The sequence below is a fragment of the Aquarana catesbeiana genome, linkage group LG08, assembly GCF_042186555.1.
Source record: "Aquarana catesbeiana isolate 2022-GZ linkage group LG08, ASM4218655v1, whole genome shotgun sequence".
NCBI classification, from domain to species: Eukaryota; Metazoa; Chordata; class Amphibia; order Anura; family Ranidae; genus Aquarana; species Aquarana catesbeiana.
In genome coordinates this window covers 254,350,215-254,365,349 of record NC_133331.1, presented here as the reverse complement: position 1 = coordinate 254,365,349, position 15,135 = coordinate 254,350,215, and the positions used below count along the sequence as shown (strand labels likewise).

General features: G+C 40.7%; 2 protein-coding genes across 3 annotated transcripts in view; both read left to right on the top strand.

The window, feature by feature from the left end:
• The window catches only part of CENPQ (centromere protein Q), a 494,148-nt gene that overhangs the window by 272,796 nt on the left and 206,217 nt on the right, over window positions 1-15,135 (top strand). The gene's annotated exons all lie outside the window — the stretch shown is intronic.
• Window positions 12,474-15,135, top strand: part of LOC141106335 (glycine N-acyltransferase-like protein 1) — a 128,592-nt gene continuing 125,930 nt past the window's right edge. Inside the window, exons 1-2 of the mRNA XM_073597026.1 lie at window positions 12,474-12,551; window positions 12,972-13,079. Coding sequence (XP_073453127.1) covers window positions 12,474-12,551; window positions 12,972-13,079 — 186 coding nt within the window. The remainder of the gene's footprint in view (window positions 12,552-12,971; window positions 13,080-15,135) is intronic.

The window sequence follows — 15,135 nt, the reverse complement described above, 5'->3', positions numbered from 1 at the left end:
TGATCTACTAAAACCCCCAGATCCTGCTCCACTATGGATTCCTGCAGTTGTACTCCCCCTATTGTATAATTCATGCATATTCTTAGCCCCCAAATCCATAACTTTACATTTATCAACATTAAACCTCATTTGCAACATAGTTGCCCAATTAAACAGAGCATTGAGATTGGCTTGTAAATTGGAGACATCCTGTAAGGTCGTTATTCCACTGCATAGCTTGGTGTCATCTGCAAACACTGAAATGGTACTTTTAATCCCAAACCTGATATCATTTATAAGGATGGATGTTAGAGACATTTATATGGATGTTAGAGACCTTACACTCCTCCACCTTCCGTTTGAGGAGGACCCACAGATGCTCAATAGGGTTTAGGTCTGGAGACATGCTTGGCCAGTCCATCACCTTTGCCCTCAGCTTCTTCAGCAAGGCAGTAGTCATCTTGGAGGTGTGTTTGGGGTCGTTATCATGTTGGAATACTAAGAGAAAATGCAAAATAATAGTGCGCCAACCAGAGGGCAGAGCAGCCAACACAACAATCAGACAAATTGTAAACAAGATATAAAAATAAGTGTGGCGCTAAAAAATGTACGTTATTGGGCAAAGCCAAACTGAATGTTATCTGAAAGGCAATATGCGCAACAAAGTATATTAATGAAACTGAATCGTATAAGGACTATTAGTTGACACTAACAGAAATAAATGGGCAATATAAGCCTGAAGGTGTATAAGTGAACCATATAAATAAATCAAATATAAACTATTAATGAACACCTGAAGTGAAAGAGTGACAAAACAATATGAGTGTAAATAAAAGGGAAAAAGGAAGAACTACAGATCCCACCAATGGGGAGGAGCGGTTCTATATAAGTGGACCAAAAATAATGTGATGATATTCAACGTCACAAAATTGTGTTAGCACGCAAATAAGACTAAGCGTGTAGTGAAAAGGTACAAAAAAATTTGGCATAAAAAATAGTGAACATATAAACTTCTAATGAAACTAATAGTCCATCCTGAACTTAATAACTCAAAGTCCAAATAATGCGATTAGGGACGACCAACAGCCGCCAGGGTTGGTGATGAGGGAACATAAGATCCGAGGATGGCATCCACAAAAGAAGGTATCAGACATCTATATGAAAGGGATAGGCATAAATACCCTTACCAGCAATAGTGGACTCCCAGCCAACGACTTGGGAGTCTAACAGGCTTGTAGTGGAGCGGGGGGAAAAGCTCGTGGTTCCCAACAGCTGAGGATGATGAAGGGATGGCAACACTCACCGACCCAACTTCCTATAGCATCGAAGATGTCAGTGGAGGGTACTCAAAGCAGATCCGGCTGAGCGGGCAGGGCGGTAGGTACTGTGAGCAGCGCGGCGGCTCCGTCCAGTCCGGACACATCGGAGGGGGGATGACAGCGGGTGGCTGACAGGTCCGGGCTCTTCACTGTCACACCTGCCGCCAGGGTTGGTGACACCAACAGCCGCCAGGGTTGGTGATGAGGGAACATAAGATCCGAGGATGGCATCCACAAAAGAAGGTATCAGACATCTATATGAAAGGGATAGGCATAAATACCCTTACCAGCAATAGTGGACTCCCAGCCAACGACTTGGGAGTCTAACAGGCTTGTAGTGGAGCGGGGGGAAAAGCTTGTGGTTCCCAACAGCTGAGGATGATGAAGGGAGGGCAGCACTCACCGACCCAACTTCCTATAGCATCGAAGATGTCAGTGGAGGGTACTCAAAGCAGATCCGGCTGAGCGGGCAGGGCGGTAGGTACTGTGAGCAGCGCGGCGGCTCCGTCCAGTCCGGACACATCGGAGGGGGGATGACAGCGGATGGCTGACAGGTCCGGGCTCTTCACTGTCACACCTGCAAAGCTGCGCAACCCAATGACAGGCTGACCCCCCCACCCCTTCAACCTCTGCAGCAATGCTGACAGCACTCATACATCTATTTTCCAAAGACAATCTCTGGATATGACGCTGAGCATGTGCACTCAACTTCTTTGGTCGACAATGGCACGGCCTGTTCTGAGTGGAACCTGTCCTGTTAAACCGCTGTATGGTCTTGGTCACCGTGCTGCAGCTCAGTTTCTGGGTCTTGGCAATCTTCCTATAGCCTAGGCCATCTTTATGTAGAGTAACCATTCTTTTTTTCAGATCCTCAGAGAGTTCTTTGCCATGAGGTGCCATGTTGAACTTCCAGTGACCAGTATGAGAGAGTGAGAACGATAACACCAAATTTAACACACCTGCTCCCCATTCACACCTAAGGCTGGCCATACACCTATAGATTATCTGCAGATTTTCTATGGTTAGATGGAAAAAGTGGGAGATTCCTCCATCCACACAGTTTAGCGAACATGGAGAGATCTGTTGCACATTTTCTATCTAACCATAGAAAATCTGCAGATAATCTATAGGTGTATGGCCAGCTTAAGACCTTGTAACACTAATGAGTCACATGACACCGGGGAGGGAAAATGGCTAATTGGGCTCAGTTTGGACATTTTCACTTAGGGGTGTACTCACTTTGGTTGCCAATGGTTTAGACATTAATGGCTGTGCGTGGAGTTATTTGGAGGGGACAGAAAATTTACACTGTTATACAAGCTGTACACTCACTACTTTACATTGTAGCAAAGTGTCATTTCTTCAGTGTTGTCGCATGACTTTTGTGAGATACTGTATGTGTGTGTATATATATATATATATATATATATATATATATACACACACACACACACATACATATACACAAAAAGGATTATTCTGTATATGTTATATTATATCATATATAAAAACACATATATATATATATATGTGTACACACACACACAATACCCACAAATGTGCACAATTGTGACGTCACCTACAAGCGTTCCACACCGGTTCCGGCCTCTTCCTGGTGGCCACAAGACGCGCTGACCGACCAGACCATTACACAGCCTTGCACAGGGACTGGACCTGGACACAGGGACCTCCCCTAGTTGTGATTACTCTGCGTGCACTGTATTTGCGCTGTTACCCTTCTATCCATTTACAAACTGATATTTCCAAGCCTGTAGACTTTACCTTACACATTATCCATGTGTGGGGAGCTGTGTCAAATACTTTTCAAAGTATCCAAGTATACCACATCCACAGCCGCCACTCTGTCCAAGGTTTTACTTGCCTCCTCATATCAGATTTGTCTGACAACTTCTGTCTTTCATGAATCCAAGGTGTCTGTTGCTTAAACTATTTTTTTCTAGCAAGAAGTCATCTATGTGGTCTTTTATTAAAGTCTCCATTATCTTTCCGACTATAGAAGTTAACCACTTCCTGCCCTCTAGCCATCAAATGACGGCTGGGCGGCGTGGCTCTTGTTCAGGGTGGACGTCAAAGGACGGCCCTCCAGAACGACCACTCTCGCACGCCCGTGGGGGCACGCATCGCGGCGATCGGTGGTGTGGTGTGTCAGTCTAACACACCGCTACACCGATCTCGGTAAACAGACTCTGACGGAGGATCTTTACCACGTGATCAGCTGTGTCCAATCACGGCTGATCACGATGTAAACAGAAAGAGCCGTTGATCGGCTTTTTCTCACTCACGTCTGACAGACGTGAGTAGAGGAGAGCCGATCGGCTGCTCTCCTGACAGGGGGGTCTGTGCTGATTGTTTATCAGTGCAGCCCCCCTCGGATGCCCACCCAGGACCACCAGGGTGCCGCCAGGACCACCAGGGATTGCCACCACACTGGACCACCAGGTATGCCACCCTAGACCACCAGGGAAATGCCAATCAGTGCTCAGGCAGCTGTCAGTCAGTGCCCATCTCCAATGCCTGTCAGTGCCAGTGCCATCAGTGATGCCTATTAATGCCATCTATCAGTGCCGCATATCAGTGCCCATCGGAGCCACATATCAGTGCCCATCAGTGCCTAGCAGTGCCACCTATCAGTGCCACCCATAAATACCCATCAGTGCAGCCTTTCAGTGCCCATCAATGTCATCTATCAGTGCCATCCATTAGTGCCCATCAGTGCCGCCTATCAATGCCCATCAGTGCTGCATATCAGTGCCGTCTACCAGTGCCCATTGGTGCCGCCTATCAGTGCCACCTCATCAGTGCCGCCTTATCAGTGCCCATCAGTGAAGGAGAAAACTTACTTATTTACAAAAAATTTTAACAGAAACAAAAGAAAAACTATTTTTTTTTCCAAAATTTTTGTTTTTTTTATTTGTTTAGCAAAAAATAAAAACCCCAGAGGTGATCAAATACCACCAAAATAATCTATTTGTGGGAACAATATAAAAGCGACAGTGCTGAAAGCTGAAAATTGGCTTGGGCGGGAAGGGGGTGTAAGTGCCTGGTATTGAAGTAGTTAAACTAACAGGTCTATAGTTACTTGATAAAGACTTTGATCCCTTTTTAATTACACATTGGCCCTATGCCAATCCAGTGGTACTATTCCAGTCATTAAAGAATCCCTAAATATTAGAAACAATGGCTTTGAAATTGACTCGGTTAAATTGATGATAGGCAACTCCTATCCTCATATTGATTAGTGGTTCCAAATTAATAATAACTACTGCAGTAGGGAACAGACACAAAAGATACGCTCAGCATCTTTCCAAATAACTGTTCTGCTTTATTATGACGCAATTGAAGGTTTTTATGAACATGATTACGTAGGTATGACATTAATATTACAATTGTACGTTTATGGTAACAAGGGGCGTTACATAGGCAGGCTAATTCTAATCAGGACTCAAAAGAATGTAAACATGTACTGAAAACATTATTAGTGCTGTGTGCACAGTGAGGGCAATGTGCGATACATACAAAATAGAATACAATTATATACAGAACTTACAAATTTCCATTACAGTCTCCCCTCTTTTGATCAATATTTTGATCACTAACCATACCTGCTATCACCTTTAACCTGGAACCTCCACACACTTAGGTGAAGGTAGTCCTGGCCAAAGAGGCAAAAACTCCATTGTGGAGAAAATAATAGCTGAGCAACTTTTTCATTACCAAATGACTTTTCATTGTGAAAAACAAATGATTGATAAGACATATTTACAGAGTACTGGCTGTACACTCCTGTGGCCAGAATGGCCTTCTAGCTGAATTGTTGGCATGCTGACTTATCAGCATATGTAAACACAGACAATTCTACATAAAATGGAAGACGTACAAAAGACAAATATGACTTCAACATGGCTGAACTACTTTTCAAATATATATATATATATATATATATATATATATATATATATATATATATTAATATCCCTTACAATTAAAGTAATTGAATCAAAAAGTACCCTAGACTGTGATCACAAGAGGGAAACAAATCAAACACAGAGATTTCATTAATTTAGTCATTTTTGCAGTGTCTGGTGTGGATCCAGGTGACTTTTCCTTCAAATTTTGCAAAAACTGTACATGAAATAGATGCTGTATTGAGTCTCCAAACATTTCCTTATATATATAAATGTCTCTTAACAATCCACAAGTCACCTGGCTTTAGTTTTAGATCCTTCCAAACTTTTAGGATCTGGAATTGGGGAGAAAACACATAAATGAGTTTGTCAAAAAACCTTAAAAGATCAGCAACATTCTCTGTGAGATCTGAATGGAGGACTTCAGCTGCTGAGACAAAATATAAGCAAGTGAGTAACACACTCCCAAACCAAATCCCATAGGGAGAGAGTCCAACATCCCCCTTAGGGGCTTCATAAAATATAAGAAAACATTCAGGCAAAAGTTTTCTAGTTTCTTACTCTACTTTGTCCACTACATTGTAGACAGCGGGGGGTGTAAAAATAAAACCTCAAAACTTCTAGTAAGGACTCTCCTATAAAAAATGATTTCCTCTGTTACTCTCTGTACTTTCTGGCACTCTGTACTTACAAACTACTTCTGATAACACTTTTTTACTGTGGCCTTTGCAGTAGCATTTGCCACTGGACATCCAAAAAACATGTCCATACAGACAAAATGCGTAAGATCCTAACTTGGGCATCTGGATATATCTTTTTTGTAATCTCTGGGAGGGATGTTCAGCTTTTGGTATCACCTTTGGTAACAGGTAAAACAAGAAGTGGTATGTTATAAAAACAACTGTGGGGAACCCTGGCTCTATCCCATGCTCATTTACTAAGGCAGCCATAACTTCTTGTGACTGATGACACGGTCCATGTGTCAAGCTGGAGGGAAAAGAGTGGCTGGCAGACATAAATGATCACCTTTTCCAAAGTCCTGTTTCATAAGAAGTTGCCCCCTGTGGACCACTTGTTCTTCTCGTTCTGGGGTCCTTAAAGTTGAATTATTAATACCAGCTATACTGGGCCAGAACTGGGGTGGAATCTGTGAGTTGCACAGACCCATCAAGTGTCCGGGGCTGTAAATGCAGCATCCTTAGTCACATGGTCTGCTTCCATGTGTGAGTTCTAAAGTTAATATGGCTACCTCAGCAAGAACCTGGAAGGCTGAAAATAGCCGATCAAATTAACTTGGCATGCTTGGTTGGTTTACCTGCCGAAGTAAAAACAAACTTCTGGCCCTTTAAATGGAACCAAAAGCTCTCTATATCTTGACTATCTATATAAATATACACTCTTTTTATAGCTCACAGGCTTTGCTAAAACATGGAGCTCTGCTTCTTGAGCTGGGGAAAAAGGATCTAATGACTTTGAATACAGAGTATCCTTCTGGGTGATAAACTGCATACTCAAATCTACAAAAAATTTAATATCTGGGTCTTCAGGGAGTGTGTCCTGCACTGGGCTCACAGCAGCCGATTCCTACATCAATTTAACACGTGTGTCTTCCTTTGTCTCCAGCCTCCTCCAATAGAGGCAATAAGGTGGCTGGATTCAAATGTACGCATTTTTCATTGTTATATTTGTACATAAACAAACTCATATTTTAAACCTTTCATTAGACAAACATTTAGTTAGCTGTATATTTGCTGCACAGAATGTCGGACCATTAAAAATTAAATGTTTGACCAAAACAATATCTAACTTTGTCTAATAGCACCTTTGCATAAAAGCTACAGCTCTGATATATCGGGGTGAACCCTTCATTACTGGGTCCAGCTTGCATAAATATATTACAATGGCTTGTTTTCTATCATGCTATTTGTGTAAGAACTCCAGTTTCATGTTTCAAAAGACAACTTCTTCCTGGCAATATTATAATAAATGATAACAATACCCTGCGGTCATGGAGAGATGCCCATAAATCCAAAATATTCTTCTGCTTATACCACTGTACTTACAAGAAAAAGGGGCACATCATTTCACAATCCACACATTCTGCTTTGGATTTCAAAAATAAAAATAAATAAAAACAAAAGGACCAAGAATCTGTATGATGGACCAGAAAGCATCAAAAACTAAAAAACAAACTGGCTGCAGATGGCATCTATCCTAACAGGGTGTGTGGACTTGATGTGATGGGTCTGTTATATTTAAATTCTATTTATTATTACTCTCACATCATGGACCGCACATCAAGTTATTATCAAGAACCTTGAAATTTCATTTTTGTAGAAAAACTTCTTATGTATCCCATTCATCTTGGCTTTGTTAAATATTGTGGCAGCTTTATTCCAAATAACAACCTCATCTTAATCGTTTTCTCTCAATAAGGGCTTATTGAATAAATGTAAAATCACAAAATTGTTATCTTAATCTAAACTAATCCAATTTTTACACATTTCCCCATTAACCTGAATTTCATTTCCAACCAAAGGTTGTCTAAACCAGTTTCAACATATCTATATTATTAATAAAATTGTTAAACTCATATTAGAAATGAATACTCATTATTACTTAATTTCCCTTTTTTAAATGCACTGTTTCCACTATCAAAGGATATTCAATTTGTGTAATACACGGTTAAATGTAACCTTCATTTTACCATGTTTAGAAAACAGATTCAAAAAATAATTGTGATCACATTGTTTACCATTAGATTCGTTAACCCGGCACATGTTTTGTCTAAAAAACTGGAATTGGCATGGTGTCCTTCCAGCTTATCACTGACCTCTCAGGGACATTCTTTCAGGAGAGCACAAAGGAGGGGGTCACATCTGCGTACATGACACACACAAGCAATAGAACTAAAGGTCCCAGCATTCGCACACACATACACCAATATCTCTATAAAATCGCTTACATTTTCCCATTTGTACACAACACATGCATATCATTCTCTCACTTTCTTTTAACTCTTTAATATTTCCCTGCATAAATTCTGCATTCCTTATTTTGTTCAGATATCTTTTATATCTAGCTTCTATGATCAGATAGGCAGCCAGAGTGCTCATCCCATCTTCCCTCTCTGACAACATATAAAGTATTCTGTTTTACCTCTCATTTCTCTGTTTCTCTGACTTTTACTAGTTGTAGTGCCTGACCCCAAATTCATCCCACAACTTAACATGAAAATGTCCCTTTCTGTCTAGTGTTAATGTCACCCTTGATCCATCCTGCTCACATAGGTAGCTGTTTCTCTAGTTGTTTACTCTGCATGATTCTTAGTCCCTATGGCCTTTGGTAACCCAGTTACCCATTGTGGATCCATGTCCACTCTAACCATTAATCTAGGGGCTCAGTATAGGCAGAACCGCACCTTAGGTTCATATATAGCGCTCCTCTTGCGCTGGGCATTTTTGAGGGTCTCTTACCCTTCATTCCCTTACTTAATTCGATGCCCATAATGACTGGCCAGTATTCTTGCTTCTCTACGTGTGCCTATACCCTCTTGCCTCTAAACTACCTTTTCTAGCAGATTTACTACATATACCTGTGAACAGCACTATTCTTCCCTTTCTTATCTAAAACACTCCAATGGACAATAGACAGGGACAACATAACATATAACCACCAATCAATACAGTTCGATTAAGGGGAGTAACATTGGTACCCTTTGTCCTGAAAATGCCTTACCGATCAAGGAAGTCTGATAACTCAAATGTAAGCAAAAGGCTTACCTCAGCCGGCTGATTATCAGAAATTCCCGGATCGTCTCAAGCTCCTTGTTTCGGATACTCAGGGTCACCTGGAATCCCCTCCTAAGGCAAAGCTCGCCATGCTGACTCGGTTAAATTGATGATAGGCAACTCCTATCCTCATATTGATTAGTGGTTCCAAATTAATAATAACTACTGCAGTAGGGAACAGACACAAAAGATACGCTCAGCATCTTTCCAAATAGCTGTTCTGCTTTATTATGACGCAATTGAAGGTTTTTATGAACATGATTACGTAGGTATGACATTAATATTACAATTGTACGTTTATGGTAACAAGGGGCGTTACATAGGCAGGCTAATTCTAATCAGGACTCAAAAGAATGTAAACATGTACTGAAAACATTATTAGTGCTGTGTGCACAGTGAGGGCAATGTGCGATACATACAAAATAGAATACAATTATATACAGAACTTACAAATTTCCATTACAAAATGACACCGCTCAATTATTTTAGGACCCGTGGGTGGATGCCATTTGGTCCAGGTGCTTTATCCACCTTTATTCTGTCTAAATATTTATGGACCATATCACTTTTAAACCATTGTGGATCATTTGGGGCTGTGTCAATATCATCCCCATTATGGACATGAGCACCTCATGCTCCTTTGTATAACCGGAACTGAAAAAAGTATTTAAGAAATTTGCCTTCTTTTTGTCCCCAGTCACCCACTCCAAATTATTTTGTAAAGGGCCTACATGCTCAGACCTGACCCTTTTACTATTAATGTATTTGAAGAATTTTTTGGGGGGTATGTCCTACTATCTTTTAATCTGTCGTTCGTTTTGAATTTTTGCATCCTTGATTTCCTTTTTACATATTCAGTTATATTCTTTGTAACATTTAAAAGATTATAGTGTTCCTTCATTTCTATTTTTTAAAAGCTCTTTTCTTATTATTTATAGCTTTTTAAACTTTGACCGTGAGCCACATAGGTTTCATTTTTAACCCTTTTATTCGCTTGCTTACTGGGCACTTATACCCCCTTCCTGCCCAGGCCAATTTCCAGCTTTCAGCGCTCGAACACTTTGAATGATAATTGTACGGTCATGCAACACTGTAGCCAAATGAGATTTTTATTTTTTCACACAAATAGAGATTTCTATTGGTGTTATTTAATCCCCATTGTTTTTTTATTTTTGTTAAACAAAAAAAGACCAACAATTTTGAAAAAAAATGTTTTTCATATTTTGTTATAAAATTTTGGAAACAGGTAATTTTTCTCCTTCACTGATGGGCACTGGTGAGGTGGCACTGATGGACACTAAAAGGCTGCACTGATAGGCACTGATAGATGGCACTGATGAGCACCAATGAGGCGGCACTGGTGGGCACTGATCAGGAAGCACTGATGAGGCCACACTGATTGCTGGCACTGATGGGCACTGATAGGTGGCACGGAGAGGGGGCACTGATAGGCGACACTGGTGGGCACTGATCATGAGGCACTGATGGGCACTGATTGGCAGCACTGATATGTGGTACTGATGGGCACTGATAGATGGCATTGGTGGACATGGATTTGCAGCACTGGAGGGAATTTAGAGTGCCAATGTCAGAAGCCAGTTACCGGCTTTATTCTTTCTTCATGCTGACAGCATAAAGAAAAAAAAAGTCGCAAGAACTTGGCCACCACAGGTCTGCGCTGTAGCCATCTTTCATCAAGCAGTTAAACGTATTGCCCATGGGAATATACTTTGCAGTGAGTTCGCATACAGTCTTTTTTTAGGAATTCACAGTTTTGTTCTGTGTTCATCTATGCCAATATTCTCTTCCAGTCTAATGTCCCATACACACGGTCGGATTTTCCGACGGAAAATGTGTGATAGGACCTTGTTGTTGGAAATTCCGACCGTGTGTAGGCTCCATCACACATTTTCCATCGGATTTTCCGACACACAAAGTTTGGGAGCAGGATATAAAATTTTCCGACAACAAAATCCGACAACAAAACAAAAGTTGTCGGAAATTCCGATCGTGTGTACACAAATCCGACGGACAAAGTGCCACGCATGCTCAGAATAAATAAAGAGACGAAAGCTATTGGCCACTGCCCCGTTTATAGTCCCGACATACGTGTTTTACGTCACCGCGTTCAGAACGATCGGATTTTCTGACAACTTTATGTGACCGTGTGTATGCAAGACAAGTTTGAGCCAACATCCGTTGGAAAAAATCCTAGGATTTTGTTGTCGGAATGTCCGAACAAAGTCCGACCGTGTGTACGGGGCATAAGTCTTTGAGAGCAGCCCTCATCCTTGCTCTCTTAAAGTGTATTTATATTTCCAGTATGAGTTTTTGCTTACAGCTAACATTAAATGAAATCATGTTATGGTCACTGCTACCCAGATGTTCTTTTATATGAAAATTGGTAATAAGGTCTGCATAGTTTGAGATTACCAGGTCCAGCAGAGCATCTTTCCTAGTAGTGGCCTCAAACTGGACCATAAAGTTTTTTCGTTTTGTTATAGGTTTTTTAATTTTTGCCCTTTACCTGTTCCAGCAGTGCCATTACTCCAGTCAATTTCCAGATAGTTGAAATCCCACATTATTATGACTGTCCCAGCCCTTGCAGCCCTTTCTGTCTGTGCAAGGAAATGAGTCTCCACCTCCTCATTGTCACTGGGAGATCTATAACAAACTCCAATAATAACCTTTGTAGCACGCACACCCATGTACAGTTTTACCTATAATGCTTCAAACTCATCACACTCTCCATCAACTAGGTTGTCTTTCACACACGCTTTGAGATCATTTCTTACATAGAGACAGACTTCATCACCCCTCCATATTACCCTGTCTTTCCAAAAGAGAGTATAGCCAGGGATATTAATAGCCCATTCATGTGAAGATCAAAGCCAAGATTCAGCAATAATAATTAACCTATGAGAAAACCCCTGGACGACAATTGCAAACCAGTCATGTGAGCTGCTAGATGGAAAAAAAAACTGAATTATATATGGCCAGCTTTAGGTACTCTAGTTTTACTACCAACTTTGCCTACATCAGTAAAGATCAGCTGCAGGGAGATCACAGGCAACACTGGTGCTCAGTCCTTTGTAGATTGCTTGTCTCATTTTACCACAGCTTCCACAGTCTAGGTCCTCTTTAGTTGAAAACATTTAGGACAGAAAGTGAGCGAAAACCCTTTCCAATGGTGTCACAGAGGGAAATAAAAAACCAACACAAAATGGAATTCTTCCCTACTCAGACAAAAAACTTCTGAAGTTAGGTTTTAATTATGTAACTTTGTAAACTTAACTCTATGGAATATAATTTTAAACTGTATTGTGGGAAGCCCTGTTACCTCTCAGCACAGACCCTCCTTTGTCATAAATCAGAACATTCTGGGATGGGGTTCGCTTGCCACCTTTTTTTATATCAGCCTTTCTCTGTTTTTCATCATACCTTTTTCCTTCCACAGAATGTCTGTGCTAACTTGCTCCTCAAAGCTTACTGCCCTGAGAACACTTCTAACCCACAGCTTTCCGCAGTCTCTAAAGGTAAGTAGGATGAGGTTTGAATTCACTGTGAACCCCCCCCAGGATTCACAAAAACTGACTTTTGGTTAGTTTGCAGGTTCTCAGACAGAAATATGAGCAACTTATAATAATGTGCCTTTTCCCTGATCTGCTAAGTCACAAGGGACAATATTTGAAGAAATAGCATTGGTATGTCCCCTCTTGACAGTACTTGGATTTCCAAACTATTTGTTTACCAATAGCTTGCTTACTAAACCTACAAGGGAACAGAACTGAATAACATTCACCCTCATAGACTTTAGTGTGGTATGCCAACACATTTGTGAACTTTGAGCAAGATTTGCAAAACCGATTCAAGGCAGCTTTGCTTACTACTATTTAGAGGTGAACTTCACTTGAACATGTTAGTTTTTTGATTTTCTCTTTGTGTTGATCATGTAGGTATGCGGAGGACTGCAGCATGTGTTAACCGGCAATGCATTCAGACTAGAGGTCCTGGTTGACCAGTGGCCAGACTTCTCCACTGTGATATGTCGTCCCTCATTGCAGGTGGGTTTAAACAATGGCACAGATATGGGAGCTGGACGAAAGAGTTTTGTGTCTAAGACCTGATGCAATTACTTTTCCTTTTTTTAAATGCAAAACCAATACATTGGGGATGGCAGAATGCATAAAGTGTTACTAAACCCACAAGTAAAATCAGTCTGTATATGTAGTAAAGCAAGCTTGTTATACTCCCTGTGGATCTACATAGGAACTTACTAAGTTCTGCTACCCATTGTGTAAAAAGGCTGTTCGATCCTGTCTTCTCTGATCATCTCCTTCTTCCACTGACTCCAAAAAATAAGCTGATATTTACTGAGTCTATGGAGTCAGGCTGCGCATGTTCAGTTTAATGTGTATTGCTAGAGAGTTTCTTGGGAGATTGCATGTGATCAGCACAGGGCCATTCAGCTCTGTCCAGACAGAGGCTTAGGGGTTCTGAAGCCTGATAGGACAATCGTGGGAGAAATGAAAACGCCTCCTTCAAGCTTTCACCACGCACTGATTCAATTCACAAGACTGCTATATACTGTACTGCTGATATAAAAAGGTATTTATCAGTTTATATTTACTAAAACATTTGCATTTCCATGTTCGGTGTACTGTGAAAGACCAGATATAGTGAATGCATGGGTTTAGTAACACTTTAACATGCTCAATGCGGTCCTGCTATAAATTTTTAAATGTTAAGTCCAGCCTAGGCACAGATAATAAAAAGCTAAAAAAAATGCCCCTTGTTCTGTTTCAAATGCCACTTTATTCATTACCATACCTCCTTTGACTCTGACTAAGCACCATCCACAGGCTTATTAGCCCTTCAATAAGCCACAGAAGTTGAATCCCGTGCAAATTTTCTTCAGCTAACCGGAGTACAGAGGATATTTTTTCAGTCTTTTAAAGTGTAAAAAGACAATGACTTTCCTAAGCCCTGTCTCTGCGAAGTACTAACACTGACTGAGGGAACATGGAAGAAACAGGGAGGGTCTAGATAGGGCTAAATTAATTAGCACTAAGTAGGAGAGGATGACAGAGGGAGACACAAAAATTTCATAATAAAACAAAAATCTAGTGACACAAAGCCTCCATATTATTGAAAAATAATAACCTGAAGCACTTCAATATGACACAGTAAAATTACATAAAAATGGGGCAGAGCACCCCTCTCTATAGTTTAACACTGATGGTTTTTAGCTACAGCTTCAGTCACATGGAATGTATCGTACTGACTTCTGCATACTGTAGAAATCTTCTCTCCAGTGCTACATTTTAAGTACTTCATGGGTTAACTTCCTGGATTTAATGTTGTTTAATGGGTTTAATGTTGAAGTATGTTGAAGAAGGTCCGACAACAATAAAAAGAAAAGCAAAATGCATTCTAATAGCTGTAATAGCAACCTGGTAATAATTAATAAAAATAAATCCATAGAGTGAAAAGTCAAAAGAAATGTTGGGCATCTGGATTTTGTAATAACTGTACAGTAATACAGAAAAAAATATTAAAAGAATGACAAAAACATACTGTTGAAAGAGCGATGGGAAAAGACACTTTGCATCAATAATTTTAGGTGTAAATCTAGCTAAGACACTCTTATGCCGCGTACACACGAGCGGACTTTTCGACCGGACTGGTCCGACGGACCGAGTCCGACGGACAATCCGACTGTGTGTGGGCTTCATTGGACCTTCAGCTGACTTTTTGTGTCGAAAATCTGACGGACTTTAGATTTAGAACATGTTTCAAATCTTTCCGACGGACTCGAGTCCGGTCGAAAAATCCGCTCATCTGTATGCTAGTCCGACAGACGAAAACCGACGCTAGGGCAGCTATTGGCTACTGGCTATCAACTTCCTTATCTTAGTCCGGTTGTACTTCATCACGTACAAATCCGTCAGACTTTGGTGTGATCGATGTGTAGGCAAGTCCGTTCATTAGAAAGCTAAAATAAAATACATTAACTAGGGCTCGACTCTACTATGAGGTATCTAAGCTGTAAAATGCCCAGACATCTACAGTATCCCACAAAAGTGAGTACGCCCCTCACATCTTTGTAAATATTTAATT